Source organism: Tachyglossus aculeatus, chromosome 14 (genome assembly GCF_015852505.1).
Source record: "Tachyglossus aculeatus isolate mTacAcu1 chromosome 14, mTacAcu1.pri, whole genome shotgun sequence".
NCBI classification, from domain to species: domain Eukaryota; kingdom Metazoa; phylum Chordata; class Mammalia; order Monotremata; family Tachyglossidae; genus Tachyglossus; species Tachyglossus aculeatus.
This window is the reverse complement of record NC_052079.1, coordinates 15,418,389-15,432,776: the sequence shown is the minus strand read 5'-3', so window position 1 is coordinate 15,432,776 and position 14,388 is coordinate 15,418,389. Positions and strand designations below refer to the sequence as shown.

Genomic DNA, 14,388 nt, shown 5'->3' with positions numbered 1-14,388 from the left:
AATATCTGTGTTATTTTTTAAGCTCTAATTATGTACCAGACACTGTAATAAGCACTGGGGTGGATACAAGCGAATTGGGTTGGGCACAATCCGTGCCCTACATGGGGCTCACTCACCATTTTACAGATGAGGTAACAGAGGCACAGAGAAGTTAAGTGACTTCCGCATGGTCACACAGCAGGATTGGAACCCAGGTCTCCTGACTCCAGAGGGAAGCAGAACCACTCTGAGTGACTAAAACCCGGCCAATTCGACGAGTTGGCCGAGTTCCTACCCTGCTCACATGAGGTCTGGTGGACATGTCAATACCCCGGAAAAAAATGAATTCTCTCCCTTCTTCGATTCAGAATCACCCCTGCATAATCGCAACAGCACATATTCATGACCGTTCGTACAAATTTTGCTGAAGCTAATGTCTGTGGGCTCAAGCTTTGATTGATTTCCTATACGGTGCAAATTCTGACTGACAACCTTGCACTTCAGGAGAGGAGGCCCCAGCGAGAAATGTCACATTTCCCAATTTATCCCTGAATCAGTCAATACCAGCTCTTCTCCTTTCCCGAGCCCACAGCCGTTCACCTTGCTTGGTATGTACACGGCCCGGCTCTGACCTCAACTGATTCCTAGAAGAACTAGTGACTCCCCTCAAGTAGAACCCCAAGTTTCTGGTTTTCCTTCCCTTGTCCAGCTTTGGTTCACTCTTTGGGGAGAAAGGCCAGAGGAGGGTTTGGACGAGAGAGGTCATGAGGTAATCGTTTTATTGGTTTGGGAATGGGGTTCACCTTGATCGTACTTTAGACGGGAAGAACAAGGAATAACAGCACAGGGAGCCATAAGATTTGGAAAGATGGGCCAGGGAAAGTAGCGAATATGCCAAGAAAGGCATTGAGTGACTGAAAGGAAGGGAGTAGAGAGAGAAACGGTCGCAGGTTGCTGAGGGAAGGTGGAGAGTTAAAACCCACCAGAGAGAAGGGTTGGAGATTTGGGTTGATTCCTGTACTAAATACCTCTCAGAATCAGACACTGTTGTGTGACCTTGGGCAAGTCATGTAACTTCCCAGACCGACAGATAGACTTCTTTCAATATTATACCCACACAGGAGGAGTGAGAGGCTCCTGCAGGGACAGAGTCTTGCACAAATTGGGTGAAACTGCCCAACATCATAGGGATATGCTGCTTTTGGAAGACCGTGGCCTAGTAGAGGACCTGAGTTCTAATGCTGGTTCCACTACTCATCTGCTGTGTGACCTTGGGCAAGTCACTTCACTTCTCCGGCCCTCCGTTACTTCATCTGTAAAATGGGGATTACTGAGAGCCCTACGCAGGACAGGGACTGGGTCCAATTTGATTAGCTTGTATCTACCCCAGTGCTTAGTACAGTGGCTGACACCTAATAAGTCCTTAACAAATACCATTTAAAAACAAACAAACAAACATCAAAATGCTAAGTTCCCATATAGAAAAGAGAAGCAGCAATAGAACTGCAGAATGGAAAGTGGGATATGCGGAAATACTATTGTCCAGGGGCTGAAGGCCTGGGGATTTGAACCTGGCCAGGAGTGGGAGAGGAGAGAGCTGTGGTCAGAGGAAATAGGAGAGGAGAAAATGCCCACTGAAATCTACAAGGGGAACCTTGCACAAGAATGAGGAAATTAAGGACGGGGATCTGGAGGGGTGGATAATGACGGCAAAGCGAGCGACAGAAAATGTCACCTTGGAATTAGTACCCAATAACCACTCAATAGACACCATTAATTGATCAACTGACTGGAACTGAAGGCAGCTTGGAATCCCTTAACAAACAGAGAAGCAGCGTGGCCTACGGGCCTAGGAGTTAGAAGGGCCTGGGTGGTAATCCCGGCTCCACCACTTGTCTTCTTCACTTCACTTCTCTGGGCCTCGGTTATCTCGTCTGTAAAATGGGAATTAAGACTGTGAGCCCTATGCGGGACAGGAAGTGTGTCCAATCTGATTAGCTTGTATCTACCCCAGCACTTAGTGCAGTTCTTGTCACCTATTAAGCGCTTAACATATACATTATTATTATTATTCTTATTATTAATAAGCACCTGCACTGTCTCAGACTCCAACATTGAGGAGGGACACAACTGCCTGTGAGGAGACAGAAAGAGATCAGGATCCAGTAAGAGAGCAAAAGCCCCAGATACATAGTACAGTGCTAAGCGCTTAGTATAGTGCTCTGCACACAGTAAGGGCTCAATAAATACGATTGAATGAATTAGCACGGACATGAACACCATAACTACAAGTTCCACCAGGTCGGGTCTGGTTTTCACAAACAAACATTCTTGGTTCTCACGATGATAACAGCAGAATTTCCTGCACGGAACGACAGATGGGTCTCGGGCCTGAGCCCTCAGGACCGAGAAGCAGCCCAGAGGAGTTCAATATGGTGCCAGCGGCTTGTCTGCCACCACTATTGCGCTCTCTTTCGATCAATCAATCAATCAATCAATCGTATTTATTGAGCACTTACTGGGTGCAGAGCACTGTACTAAGCGCTTGGGAAGTACAAGTTAGCAACATATAGAGACAGTCCCTACCCAACAGTGGGCTTTCCCGCCGGTCTCCAGCCCTCGGGACACACGTGAACTTGCCCAAGTGAACGTACTGTTTAAGGGACATCTCTAGCTGTTTTGCGTGTGAAACGGCTTCGTCTCTCTCCTCGTTGGCTAAGCGCAGCCTGGCCATGACGGCTTCTTCACGTTCTCGTTGAGCAAAATAAACCTCTTCAACCAGAGCTGTGGAAACAAATGGAATTTGATTACTGGCAGCGTGGGCCAGGAACACTCACAACCAAGGTAAAATCAGAAGACGTTATTATCTGGCCATTTAGTCCATCAATCAATTAATCAATCTGTTGAACTCAGCGCTTGGGAGAGTACGGTACAACAGAATTTGCAGATGCAAAAAAAATCCCTGCGCATAACGAGCTCATTCATGAAGCTTATTAGGTCCTTACCACCTGCTAGTGGAACTTCAAGAGGTACAGAAAGAGGCTAGAGCCCGGGCTTTGGAGTCAGAGGTCATGGGTTCAAATCCTGGCTCTGCCACTTGTCAGCTGTGTGACTTCAGGCAAGTCACAACTTCTCTGTGCCTCTGATCCCTCATCTGCAAAATGAGGATTAAGACTGTGAGCCCCACGTGGGACAACCTAATCACCTTGTAACTTCTCCAGCGCTTAGAACAGTGCTTTGCACATAGTAAGTGCTTAAAAAATGCCATTATTATTATTATTATTATAATTCAACGCTGGCTGTCCCCTTGGCTGGCATTGAATCTTTCCCAGAATGACCATCTCTGCCCTGAATGTTGCAGGATCGGCTGCTGTCACTCTTGCTGTGGGTGTGTTTTGGGCATTTTTCTTAATGACCTGTGCTGGCACTGTACTAAGCACAGGAGTAGATACAAGCCAATCGGGCTGGACCCAGTCCACATCCCACGCGGGGCACACGGTCTTAATCCCCTTTTTACAGATGACGGAACTGAGAAGTGAAGTGATTTCCCCAAGGTCACACAGCAGACGAGTGGTAGAGCCAGGATTAAAGCCCCAGGTCCTCCTGACTGCCAAGCTCATGCTCTATCCACCACGGCATGCTGTTTCTTCGGCTCATCGCGACTCAGTTCGATAGTCACTAAAGTCGCGGTCAAGGCAGTGGCCTTCCCATGGGTCTAAAAGTTGAGAAGGCCTCACATTGCCGGCGTGTGAGTCCTTTTCCGGGATGGAACAGAGGCCTAATGGAAACGGGGATGGGAACGGAAGAAGGGGCACGTCTTGGTTTTCAGTTATTCCAGGCCCAGAGGCAGAAATGTCTCCTCCTTCCACTCAAGCAATCTTATTTATTTTATTTGTTATAATGGTATTTGTTAAGCGCTTACTATGTGCAAAGCACTGTTCTAAGTGCTGGGGAGGTTACAAAGTGATCAGATTATCCCACAGGGGGCTCATAGTTTCAATCCCCATGTTACAGATGAGGTAACTGAGGCCCAGAGAAGTGAAGTGACTTGCCTAAAGTCACACAGCTGACAAGTGGCGGGGTCGGGATTTGAACCCTTGACCTCTGACTCTAAAGCCTGTGCCCTTTCCACTGAGCCACGCTCTCGTCCCTGCGGGCAGGGAACGTATCTACCAGTTCTATTGTATTGTACTCTCCCAAGCGCTTAGTACAGCGTTCTGCACACAGTAAGCGCTTAATAAACACCATTGCTGGATTGGTCTTTGCCATTCCCTGAGTGTTTGTCCAGCTCTCCCATTGATTCTCTCCACTGGGCCTTCTTTTTTTTGGTAAGGAACCGCATCTGAGTCCTTCCCAAGTGATTAATAGGGTGCTCTGTGCATTTGAAGGTCTTAACCAGTGTTATTTCACTCCACTGCCAGATCATTTCTCTGTAAAAACATTCAGTCCACGTTTCCCCATTCCTCAAGAGCCTTCGGTGGTGGCCCATCCACCTCCACATCGGAGAGAAACTCCTCACCGTTGGCTTTCAAGCACCTTGCTTCCTCGTTCCTCACCTCACTGCTCTCCTACTACAAACCAATGCCTCACACTTTGCTCCTCTCATGCCAACTTACTCACTGTACCTCGATCTCGGCGATCTCACCACTGGCCTCTTGCCCACATCCTGCCTCTAGCCTGGAACGCCCTCCCTCCTCATACCCAACAGACAATTCCTCTCCCCTCCTTCAAAGCGTGGCTCAGTGGAATGAGCCCGGGCTCTGGAGTCAGAGGTCATGGGTTCGAATCCCGCCTCAGCCACATCTGCTGTGTGACCTTGGGCAAGTCACTTAACTTCTCTGAGCCTCAGTTACCTCATCTGTAAAATGGGGATTAAGATTGTGAGCCCCACGTGGGACAACCTGATCACCTTGTATCCTCCCCAGCGCTTAGAACAGTGCTCTGCACATAGTAAGCGCTTAATAAATGTCATTATTATTATGATTATTATTATTGAAGGCACATCTCCTCCAAGGCGGCCTTCCTGGACTAAGCCCTCATTTACTCTTCTCTGACTCCCTTCTGCATTGCCCTTGAACTTGGATTTGCTTTCTTATTCACCCTGCCCTCAGCCCAACGGCACTTACGTACATAGCTGTAATTTACTCACATTAATGTCTGCCTCCCTCTCTAGACTGTAAGTTTACTGTGGGCAGGGAACATCCCAAGTGCTTAGTACAGTACTCTGCACACAGTAAGTGCTCAATAATAATAATAATAATAATAATGATGGCATTTATTAAGCGCTTACTATGTGCAGAGCACTGTTCTAAGCGCTGGGGGGATACAAGGTGATCAAGTTGCCCCACGTGGGGCTCACAGTCTTCATCCCCATTTTACAGATGAGGTAACTGAGGCGCAGAGAAGTTAAGTGACTTGCCCAAGGTCACACAGCAGACATGTGGTGGAGTCGGGATTCGAACCCATGACCTCTGACTACAAAGCCCGTGCTCTTTCCACTGAGCCACGCTGCTCTCAATAAATACAATGGATTGATCGAATAACTAAAAAGAGTCGTTCAAAGAAACCATTGCTACTGGACATTTTGTAGCATATCTTCCAAATTCCCAGAACTTTGAAGAGACCATTGACAAAAGAATAACTACTCCACCCGTTTGTTATCTGAGAGCACTCTGTCCACAGAGTTTGGCAGTATCTGGGATGAGTATATATATATATCTGTATATATGTATATATATATATCTGTATATATATATATCTGTATATATGTATATATATATATCTGTATATATATATATATGTTTGTACATATTTATTACTCTATTTATTTATTTATTTATTTTACTTGTACATACCTATTCTATTTATTTTATTTTGTTAATATGTTTGGTTTTCTCCTCTGTCTCTCCCTTTTACACTGTGAGCCCACTGTTGGGTAGGGACTGTCTCTATGTGTTGCCAACTTGTCCTTCCCAAGCGCTTAGTATAGTGCTCTGCACACAGTAAGCGCTCAATAAATACTATTGATTGATTGATTGATTGAGTTCAATAAATACTCAAAGGAAGACAACGATACTGCATATGCCAAAGTTCAAACGGAACTCCTGAAATTACGAACACTATGAAACATAGAGAAGTCAGGTGACTTGCCCAAGTTCACCCAACAGATATGTGGCAGAGGCAGGATTAGAACCCAGGTCCTCTGATTCCCAGGCCTGTGCTCTTTCTACGAGGCTCCTTGCTTCTCCTCCCAGCAAGAGGGTAGTTCAAAGGCTCATGCGATCTCTGTAGATTAGACAGTTGATGTAGGTCTCTATTTTCATGAACACAGTACAGCACTCTGCACACGGTAAGTACTCAATAAATACCATTGATTGATTGACATTGATTCGATTGATTAGAAGCATGGCTGTAGTACTGGATCCTTTAATACCAATTTCAGTTGCACTTCTAAATACAGATGTCTTATTCATCAATACTTCCTTCACCCTGAATGATTAATAAGATTTGTCATCCTTCTCCTGTATTTGTGCCATTTAAAATTTTCAGGGATTATCAAATACTCACATGTAGGAATGCGATCTGTGTTTGTGAAGTACTGAGTCATTACAAAAGATGATAAAATAATAGCCCATGCGATGTTTAAGATAAAAGGCCTTCATTAAAACAGAACGTAGCATTTACTTACAAACATTTATTCGTTGCACTGGAAGTTTTCTAATAATGTCAAGGGCAAGAGTGATATTTCTTGGGAATAATTCAGTGATATCTATTAGATAGATGGTTGAGCAACCGCTCTTTTCTAGAGGTCTTTAGTTCAACAAGATCGATATGCTAAATGCAGCAACTGAAAAACATTTTTTAGTTTTAAGAGGAGAAAACTTAATTGTAAACACTGAGCTTTTCCAAGCTAGGTGACTATGACAAAGTTCACTTAGAAAATCAATATAGCATTTTAGTTGGAATTTGCTCATTAAACACCCACAGCTCTAATGCAAATTATGATGGAATGAATAAAGCAAATACGCATGCTTCTTTCTTTTTATTAAATGTAAAATCTACTGTTAATTGCATCTGGTATGTCATACAAACTTTTCTCCGTAACTATTAAATAGAAGCTTTTACAAAAGTCATTAGAGATTCTCTTTCTTTGACTTGTATAAATTTCAATATTTGTTCAGTAAAGGTTCACAGCAGTTAAATTACATTAACAAATATTATTAGCTACTATGTAAGCCAACCAAGTAAAATACTTATATTGCAGGTAAAGCAAATCATTGGGTGTTTACAATAATATTTGGATATCTCCATTCTTAAACAAGCTTATCAAATATCCTGTAATTCTTAGTCAAATGAGAAGGACTCAAAGTAGATTTTTTTTCCCCAAATACTCAAATTTGTTTAGTAAGCTAATTGTTTTCTAATATGGGCAAAGGTAAATATGAAGAAGCTGAACCACACTGCGTATGAGTTTACTGAGTCAAAGCAGTGTACATATTTTCTTAGTAAAACCTGCTTCTGTTGGCAAAGCTATCTTCCCACTTTTTAAACCACCTTTAAAATACAGTAGGAGGGAGGCTGCGCGTTGGATAGCGTTCTAGGTTAAATATTGGTTCACGGGCCTCCAGACAATGTAACTTTGGGGGAGGGGATGCTCCCCAGGAAGAAAAAAGAATCTGTTTGCTGACATCCTGGAGGTTGTATGTGCAAACAGAAAATCCAAATGGAAAAATACAGGGGTGGCGGGGGGGCGGGGGAGACAGAACTAGGAGGGTTCGGAGCATCATTCTCGGTAGCTGTCGACGATTATCGCTCGGATCCCAAATGCCAAGCTCCGGGGTCGGGCCACCGATCCTGGCCTGATCACTGGAAATTTCGGATTAACACTGTCTTTCAGGATAACTGGCTCTCCCACCACTTACCACAAAACCACGACTGCCCCAGTCACATATGAGCCCCTTCCTTCCTCTCCCCCTCGTCCCCCTCTCCATCCCCCCGTCTTACCTCCTTCCCTTCCCCACAGCACCTGTATATATGTATATATGGTTGCACATATTTATTACTCTATTTATTTATTTATTTATTTTACTTGTACATTTCTATCCTATTTATTTTATTTTGTTGGTACGTTTGGTTTTGTTCTCTGTCTCCCCCTTTTAGACTGTGAGCCCGCTGTTGGGTAGGGACTGTCTCTATGTGTTGCCAATTTGTACTTCCCAAGCGCTTAGTACAGTGCTCTGCACATAGTAAGTGCTCAATAAATACGATTGATTGATTGATTGATTGATATGGATGGACGATTTGGCTTTTTCTGCTTTTTTTCCCGGCATGTAATAACAATACTAATAATAATAATGGCATTTATTAAGCGCTTACTATGTGCAAAGCACCGTCGTTCTAAGCGCTGAGTATACAGCAAGGCGCTACCTAATATTCCTCTTTTTGTAAAAAATAAAAACAGAAAAACACCCTTAAAGCAAATATCCACATTTAGTCCCCGTTGAGGTAATGTCCTGGAAGATTTTTCTCTTGTGAATAATAGCTGTGTGTCTTGGCGGAATTAATGAATTAGTTATTGGACACTTTCAAGCCACTAGTAAACAAAACACCCAGCTAATAGCAACGGTTGAAGAGGCCGAGTGCTCTTTTCGTTTGAGTTGGAGTATTCTGGATTAGCGGCTGCTGAACTACTTATGACTGCTGAACTACTTATGACCTGGGGTTTTCTTCCAGGTTGGCTCTGAATTGATGATCGCCCTTCATTAATTACGTCCAAGAGGTTGTTGGGGAGAGTTGTTTTGTTGTTTTTTTTTATAACAAATTCAACATGAGAAAGGAATAGAAGCAGTTAGGAGAGATTGCACCATTTTGACTTAAAAAATAATTTCAAAACAAACTAGAGCTTCAATTTCAAAACAAACTGGTGCTTCTCTTTTTTTCCCTAGAACAGTAAAGTGTGTGGGATTGGTTTACCCTGTGTGTATTTGCAAAGCAATCAAAAAGGAAATAGTATATTTGGTAATTAAGAGTCTTTGAACTTCTACCCCTCTCTAACATGACAGCAAGAAGCAACAGGTTGGGAACTGAACTGGCACTGAATTTCACATTTTTTTCTTGGTTTCTCATTTTTCCTGAACATGTTCTCCAGGTGAACGTTGTACCAGCTGAAGTCTTTCCTGGGATATATTTATTCCCCAAATGCTCTTTCTTTTCTCCAGGTGCAAAAGATGCAGAAGAGAAGAAAAATCAGTCCACTAAAATAACTCCCTCTAGCTCTATTTCCTTTCCATTCTTCAATGGCTGGATACCAGCACTGACCTGATCACAAAGCTTAATACACAGCTCCTTCTTTCGCCAGAGTCCTTAACAGGAGTTGATTCTCACTCCTCTCTCTTTAATAAGACTATCGTGTTTCTTAAACTTTCTTTAAGTGGAAAAATTTAGACCCAGAAATAATTCAATGGGTAATTTTTCAAATCTGCAGTAAAAAGCATGTTTGAGAATTCCAGCTCGAGAGAGGTTTCAAAATGTCACAATCTTTTTTTCTCCATTCAACTGACAGCCCTAGGTTCATTTTAAAACGCTAAAAACCATCCCCACAATATTTGAGGTGATTTTTAAAAACCGCTATGTATGATTTCACTTTCAAAGAGATGTCCCATCTGGATCTGAACTAAATGAGCCCCATTTTACTAAGGTTTAGACCAGAGACAGTATCTGTGATCCATCTGAAGAATAAAACTTAGAAGCATCTCCAGTTCGACTTTTCTTCAGTTAATACGGTGATATAGATTGCACTGCATTTTCTCCTTGTGTGATTTGGTTGTTGAAGAAATCTGTACTGATGCGAAATATTGTACGGAAACACTCAAAAGCTTCACATGTGAAAGTTTTCCCGTTTAGTACACTAAAATTAAGTTTCCTCTAAATGTGCCTAATTTTTTTGCCGTTCTCCTATGGAGTTTTTCCCCTGTTACAAAAGTTTTAGTAGTTGGCCTTTTTTAAAAAAAAAGTTTCAAAGGGCTCTGATGGAATAGGTAATCTTTTCTGTTTTGAAAATGATTAAATTGGCCGTACTGTGCTAATACGAGCTCTCCAAACGCACCGGTGGCCTCGGCGGCTCCTGTAACTAGAGTCAGTCTAGCAGATGCCGTCCCTGGTCAAACTGCTTCCTTGACAACCGTCCAACGTGGCTTGACAGAGGGATTTCCACCGGGAGAAATGGGTGGGTTTGAAGCCAATCAATCAATCGTATTTATTGAGCGCTTACTATGTGCAGAGCACTGTACTAAGCGCTTGGGAAGTACAAATTGGCAACACATAGAGACAGTCCCTACCCAACAGTGGGCTCACAGTCTAAAAGCCACCCTCACTTCCACCAGCCTCCCCTGCCTAGAGCCCCTGATCCTGTATTACCCTAATCCCACGGCTACATCGCACACAATAACGTCTCCCCGAACTGCACAGTCCATCACTTTAACCTCTAAGAGAGGTGCAATTTTTGACAAAACCCTCACTGAATTATGCCTTAGCCTCCCCCGCTCCTGCAACAGATCGGGATGTTAAAAGGACCCTTCGTCAGACCACGTTGATGAGCAGGTCATTGGTGCCAAGAGAGTGAAAGCATTTCCATTTTTCCTTGCAAACAAAGGCAAAATCCTTACCAACTCCTGATTATAGCCTCTCATCACCACCATCATCACTACCAAACGCTTAATACAGTGCGCTGCACCCAGTAAGGGCTCAATAAATACGATCGAATGGAATTGAATCACCATCCTACGTACGACCCAAACAGCCCAACAAAAGGCCGTAGCAGAAACGGGTTGCTTTTCCCACCAGTTGGGTCTTCGTTTGTACTCCTGCAAACTACTGGGTTCACTTTGATGACCAAACTCATATACTCTTTCACCCACTTACTGGTATTTACATTCCACCGCTACTCCTGTTCCCACTGGAAAAGAAAAGCAACTTAACCCGAATATTGCAAGCATCCATTTTCCCGAACGATAGACACGGTTTCTGAAAGGAACGTCTTTTTATGCTAGCCTTCAGCCAATCAATAACATCTTGAGAGATGTCACTTTGTCAAAAAAAATCATTAAGCACGAGGTAGAGGAATGGGTTTGCATATAATTCCGAAGACGAAAAGAAGGGACGAAATTAAGGAAATGGTAGGCATGAATATACCGTAGGAAAAATTAATTAGCGAGCATATCGGCATCGCATGCATCTTAAAATTTAGAAAGTCACATATAGATTTAGGTTTATAAACACAAGAGTTAGGAAGTATGGGGTTCTTTTGCCTAAAGCCCAATATTGGCCTTATTTCAGTTTAATTGGAAGAGGATCTCAGATTCATCTTCTCCATGAGATATCGGGAACCTGGATTTCTCTTTGTACCAAAGGTTAATAAGAAATGTGTCTGCAAAAGTCAAACAGCATTAAATACCAAAAACTGATTATTATTCCACAGGAGTTGTTCTGGCATTCATAATCTCTCCATGCTTCCACCTTCCGCAGCTAATCTTTAATGGATGACATGCAAGAAAGAAAAATAACTAACATCTAAAGGGGAGACTGTCAAGTGGAAGAAATGGAAAGTGAGCTGGTGAAGAAAATGAAAGCACAACAAGAAAAGTGGCGAATCTTAGGAGAGGAGAGAAAATCTCTAACGGCATTCTCCAAACACTGCCTGTAAAGTTGACTAGAGCAAAAGAATAGTGAAAAATTGAGCGACTGCTAATTTGAATTATTATCTTCACCGGGGGTTTTCAGGACTACGGAAAATTATTGAATTGAACAGGCTGACTGAACCACTGGCCAGATGTTAGATTAATGACTCAGCTCTTGGGCCAGATGATCGAATAAGTCTAATTAAGAAGTATTAGCATCTTCTTTATTTCTGTGATTTTTTTTTTCTGGGAGGAGATAGCAGTTCTAATTCAAAGGATAAATAATTCATAATTCAAGCTTGGGCTGCCCTTGTCTGAAACATCCCCTAATATGTACAGTATAATATATGCCAAACAGCATTACAGTAAGTTATCGTTTACAAGTCAGCAGCAAACACACGCTAATCCCTTCTAAAGTGAAATTCTGAGACAGATTCTCCCCATTAATCCTTTGAGACTGCTGGTGTGCCATTTTGTTAGATTTCTTTTGTAGGAAGAGTAAAGTCATGAGAGACACTCGTCAAGGGAACTTACTCTGTGAAAAACGCTAGGACTCCTCCATGATACATGGAAACCGTAAGCTCCTTGAGGGCAGGGCATGTGGAACTTGCTTCTATTGTGCTCTCTCTAGGGATTAGTATATGCTCCCTCTGGGGCTTGGTAATTATGGTATTTATTAAGCGCTTGCTACGTGCCAAGCACTGTTCTAAGCGCTGGGGTGGATACAATAATAATAATAATAATAACAATGATAGGATTTATTAAGTGCTTACTATGTGCAAAGCACTGTTCTAAGTGCTGGGGAGGTTACAAGGAGATGAAGTTGTCCCACTGGGGGCTCACAGTCCTAATCTTTTAGACTGTGAGCCCACTGTTGGGTAGGGACTGTCTCTATATGTTGCCAACTTGTACTTCCCAAGCGCTTAGTACAGTGCTCTGCACACAGTAAGCACTCAATAAATACGATTGATTGATTGATTAATCCCCATTTTACAGATGAGGGAACTGAGGTCCAGAGAAGTTCAGTGACTTGCCCAAAGTCACACAGCTGACAAGGGGCGGAGCCGGGATTTGAACCCATGACCTCTGACTCCAAAGCCCATGCCCTTTCCACCGAGCCACGCTGCTTCCCAGGGTTATCAGGTTGTCCCACGTGAAGCTCACAGTCTTAATCCCCATTTTGCAGATGAGAAAACTGAGGCACGGAGAAGTTAAGTGACTTGCCCAAGGTCACACAGTACACAAGAGGCAGAGCCAGAATCAGAACCCAGGTCCTCTGACTCCCAAGCCGGTGCTCTTGCCACTAGGCCTGAGTCCAATCTGATTATCTTGTATCTACCCCTGTGCTTAGTACAGTGCTTGACACGTAGCGTGTGCTTAATAAATGCCAAATTATGATAATTATTAACAGTATAGGACAGTCAGCATCCAGGGTCAACAGTGACCACAGTCGCTGATGGCCCAGGCGGTTGTGATTTGGAAGTTCTGGCCAGGCTGGGGATCATCAATCAATCAATCAATCAATCAATCAATCAATCCTATTTATTGAACACTTACTGTGTGTAGAACACTGTATTCATTCATTCAATCAATCATATTTATTAAGCACTTACTGTTTGCAGAGCACCATAGTAAGCGCTGGTGAAAGTATAATGCTTGTATTAAGTGCTTGGGAGAGTATAATATAGGGAAGGAGAGGAAGTTAAAAATAATTATGGCATTTGTTAAGTGCCTACTATGTGCCATAATACATGTATTAAGTGCTTGGGAGAGTATAATATAGGGAAGGAGAGGAAGTTAATAGTAATTATGGCATTTGTTAAGTGCCTACTATGTGCCATAATACTTGTATTAAGTGCTTGGGAGAGTATAATATAGGGAAGGAGAGGAAGTTAATAATAATTATGGCATTTGTTAAGTGCCTACTATGTGCCATAATACTTGTATTAAGTGCTTGGGAGAGTATAATATAGGGAAGGAGAGGAAGTTAATAATAATTATGGCATTTGTTAAGTGCCTACTATGTGCCAGACACTGAACTAAGAACTGGGGGTGGATACAAGTATAGTGGGTTGGACATAGTCCCTGTCCCACATTGGGCTCACAGTGGCGATCCCCATTTTATAGATGAGGTAACTGAGGCCCATCATCAATCGTATTTATTGAGCGCTAACTGTGTGCAGAGCACTGTACTAAGCACTTAGAAAAGTGAAGTGACTTGCCCAAGGCCACACAGCAGATGAATGGCAGAGCCGGGATGAGAACCCATGACCTTCTAATTCCCAGGCCTGTGCTCTAGCCGCTAGGTCATGCACAATATATAATACACTTTTTATACACTTTATATATATATATATATATATATGTAGATAGATAGATAGATAGATAGATAGATCTATATAGATCCATCTATATAGATATATAGATATATATATCTATATAGATGGATCTATATAGATATACATATATAGATATAGCTATATAGATCTATATAGATATATATATATATATATATAAAGTGCATATAAAAGTGTATTATATCTATATAATATAGATAAAGATATATATAGATAGATAGATAGATATAATACACATCCCTCCACAACCACCCAGGGCAAGCTGTCCTCTCCAGCTGCTGCTGCCGTATCTCTAGGATAAACCTGGATTAATGAAGGGCTTTCTCCTCATTTCGGCAGAAAACCCGCCCCTCCTCACTTCTAATACTACTAATAAT

At 42.5% G+C, this 14,388-nt stretch overlaps 1 protein-coding gene across 3 annotated transcripts in view; it reads right to left on the bottom strand.

The window, feature by feature from the left end:
* MIPOL1 (mirror-image polydactyly 1) overlaps positions 1 to 14,388 on the bottom strand; it is a 220,038-nt gene that overhangs the window by 172,348 nt on the left and 33,302 nt on the right. For all 3 annotated transcript variants that reach the window (XR_005453861.1, XM_038756380.1, XM_038756381.1), the window contains exon 6: positions 2,634 to 2,763. Coding sequence is in view for 2 of the 3 variants with exons in the window: in XM_038756380.1 (XP_038612308.1) it covers positions 2,634 to 2,763 (130 nt within the window). In the remaining variant the exon portion in view is untranslated. The remainder of the gene's footprint in view (positions 1 to 2,633; positions 2,764 to 14,388) is intronic.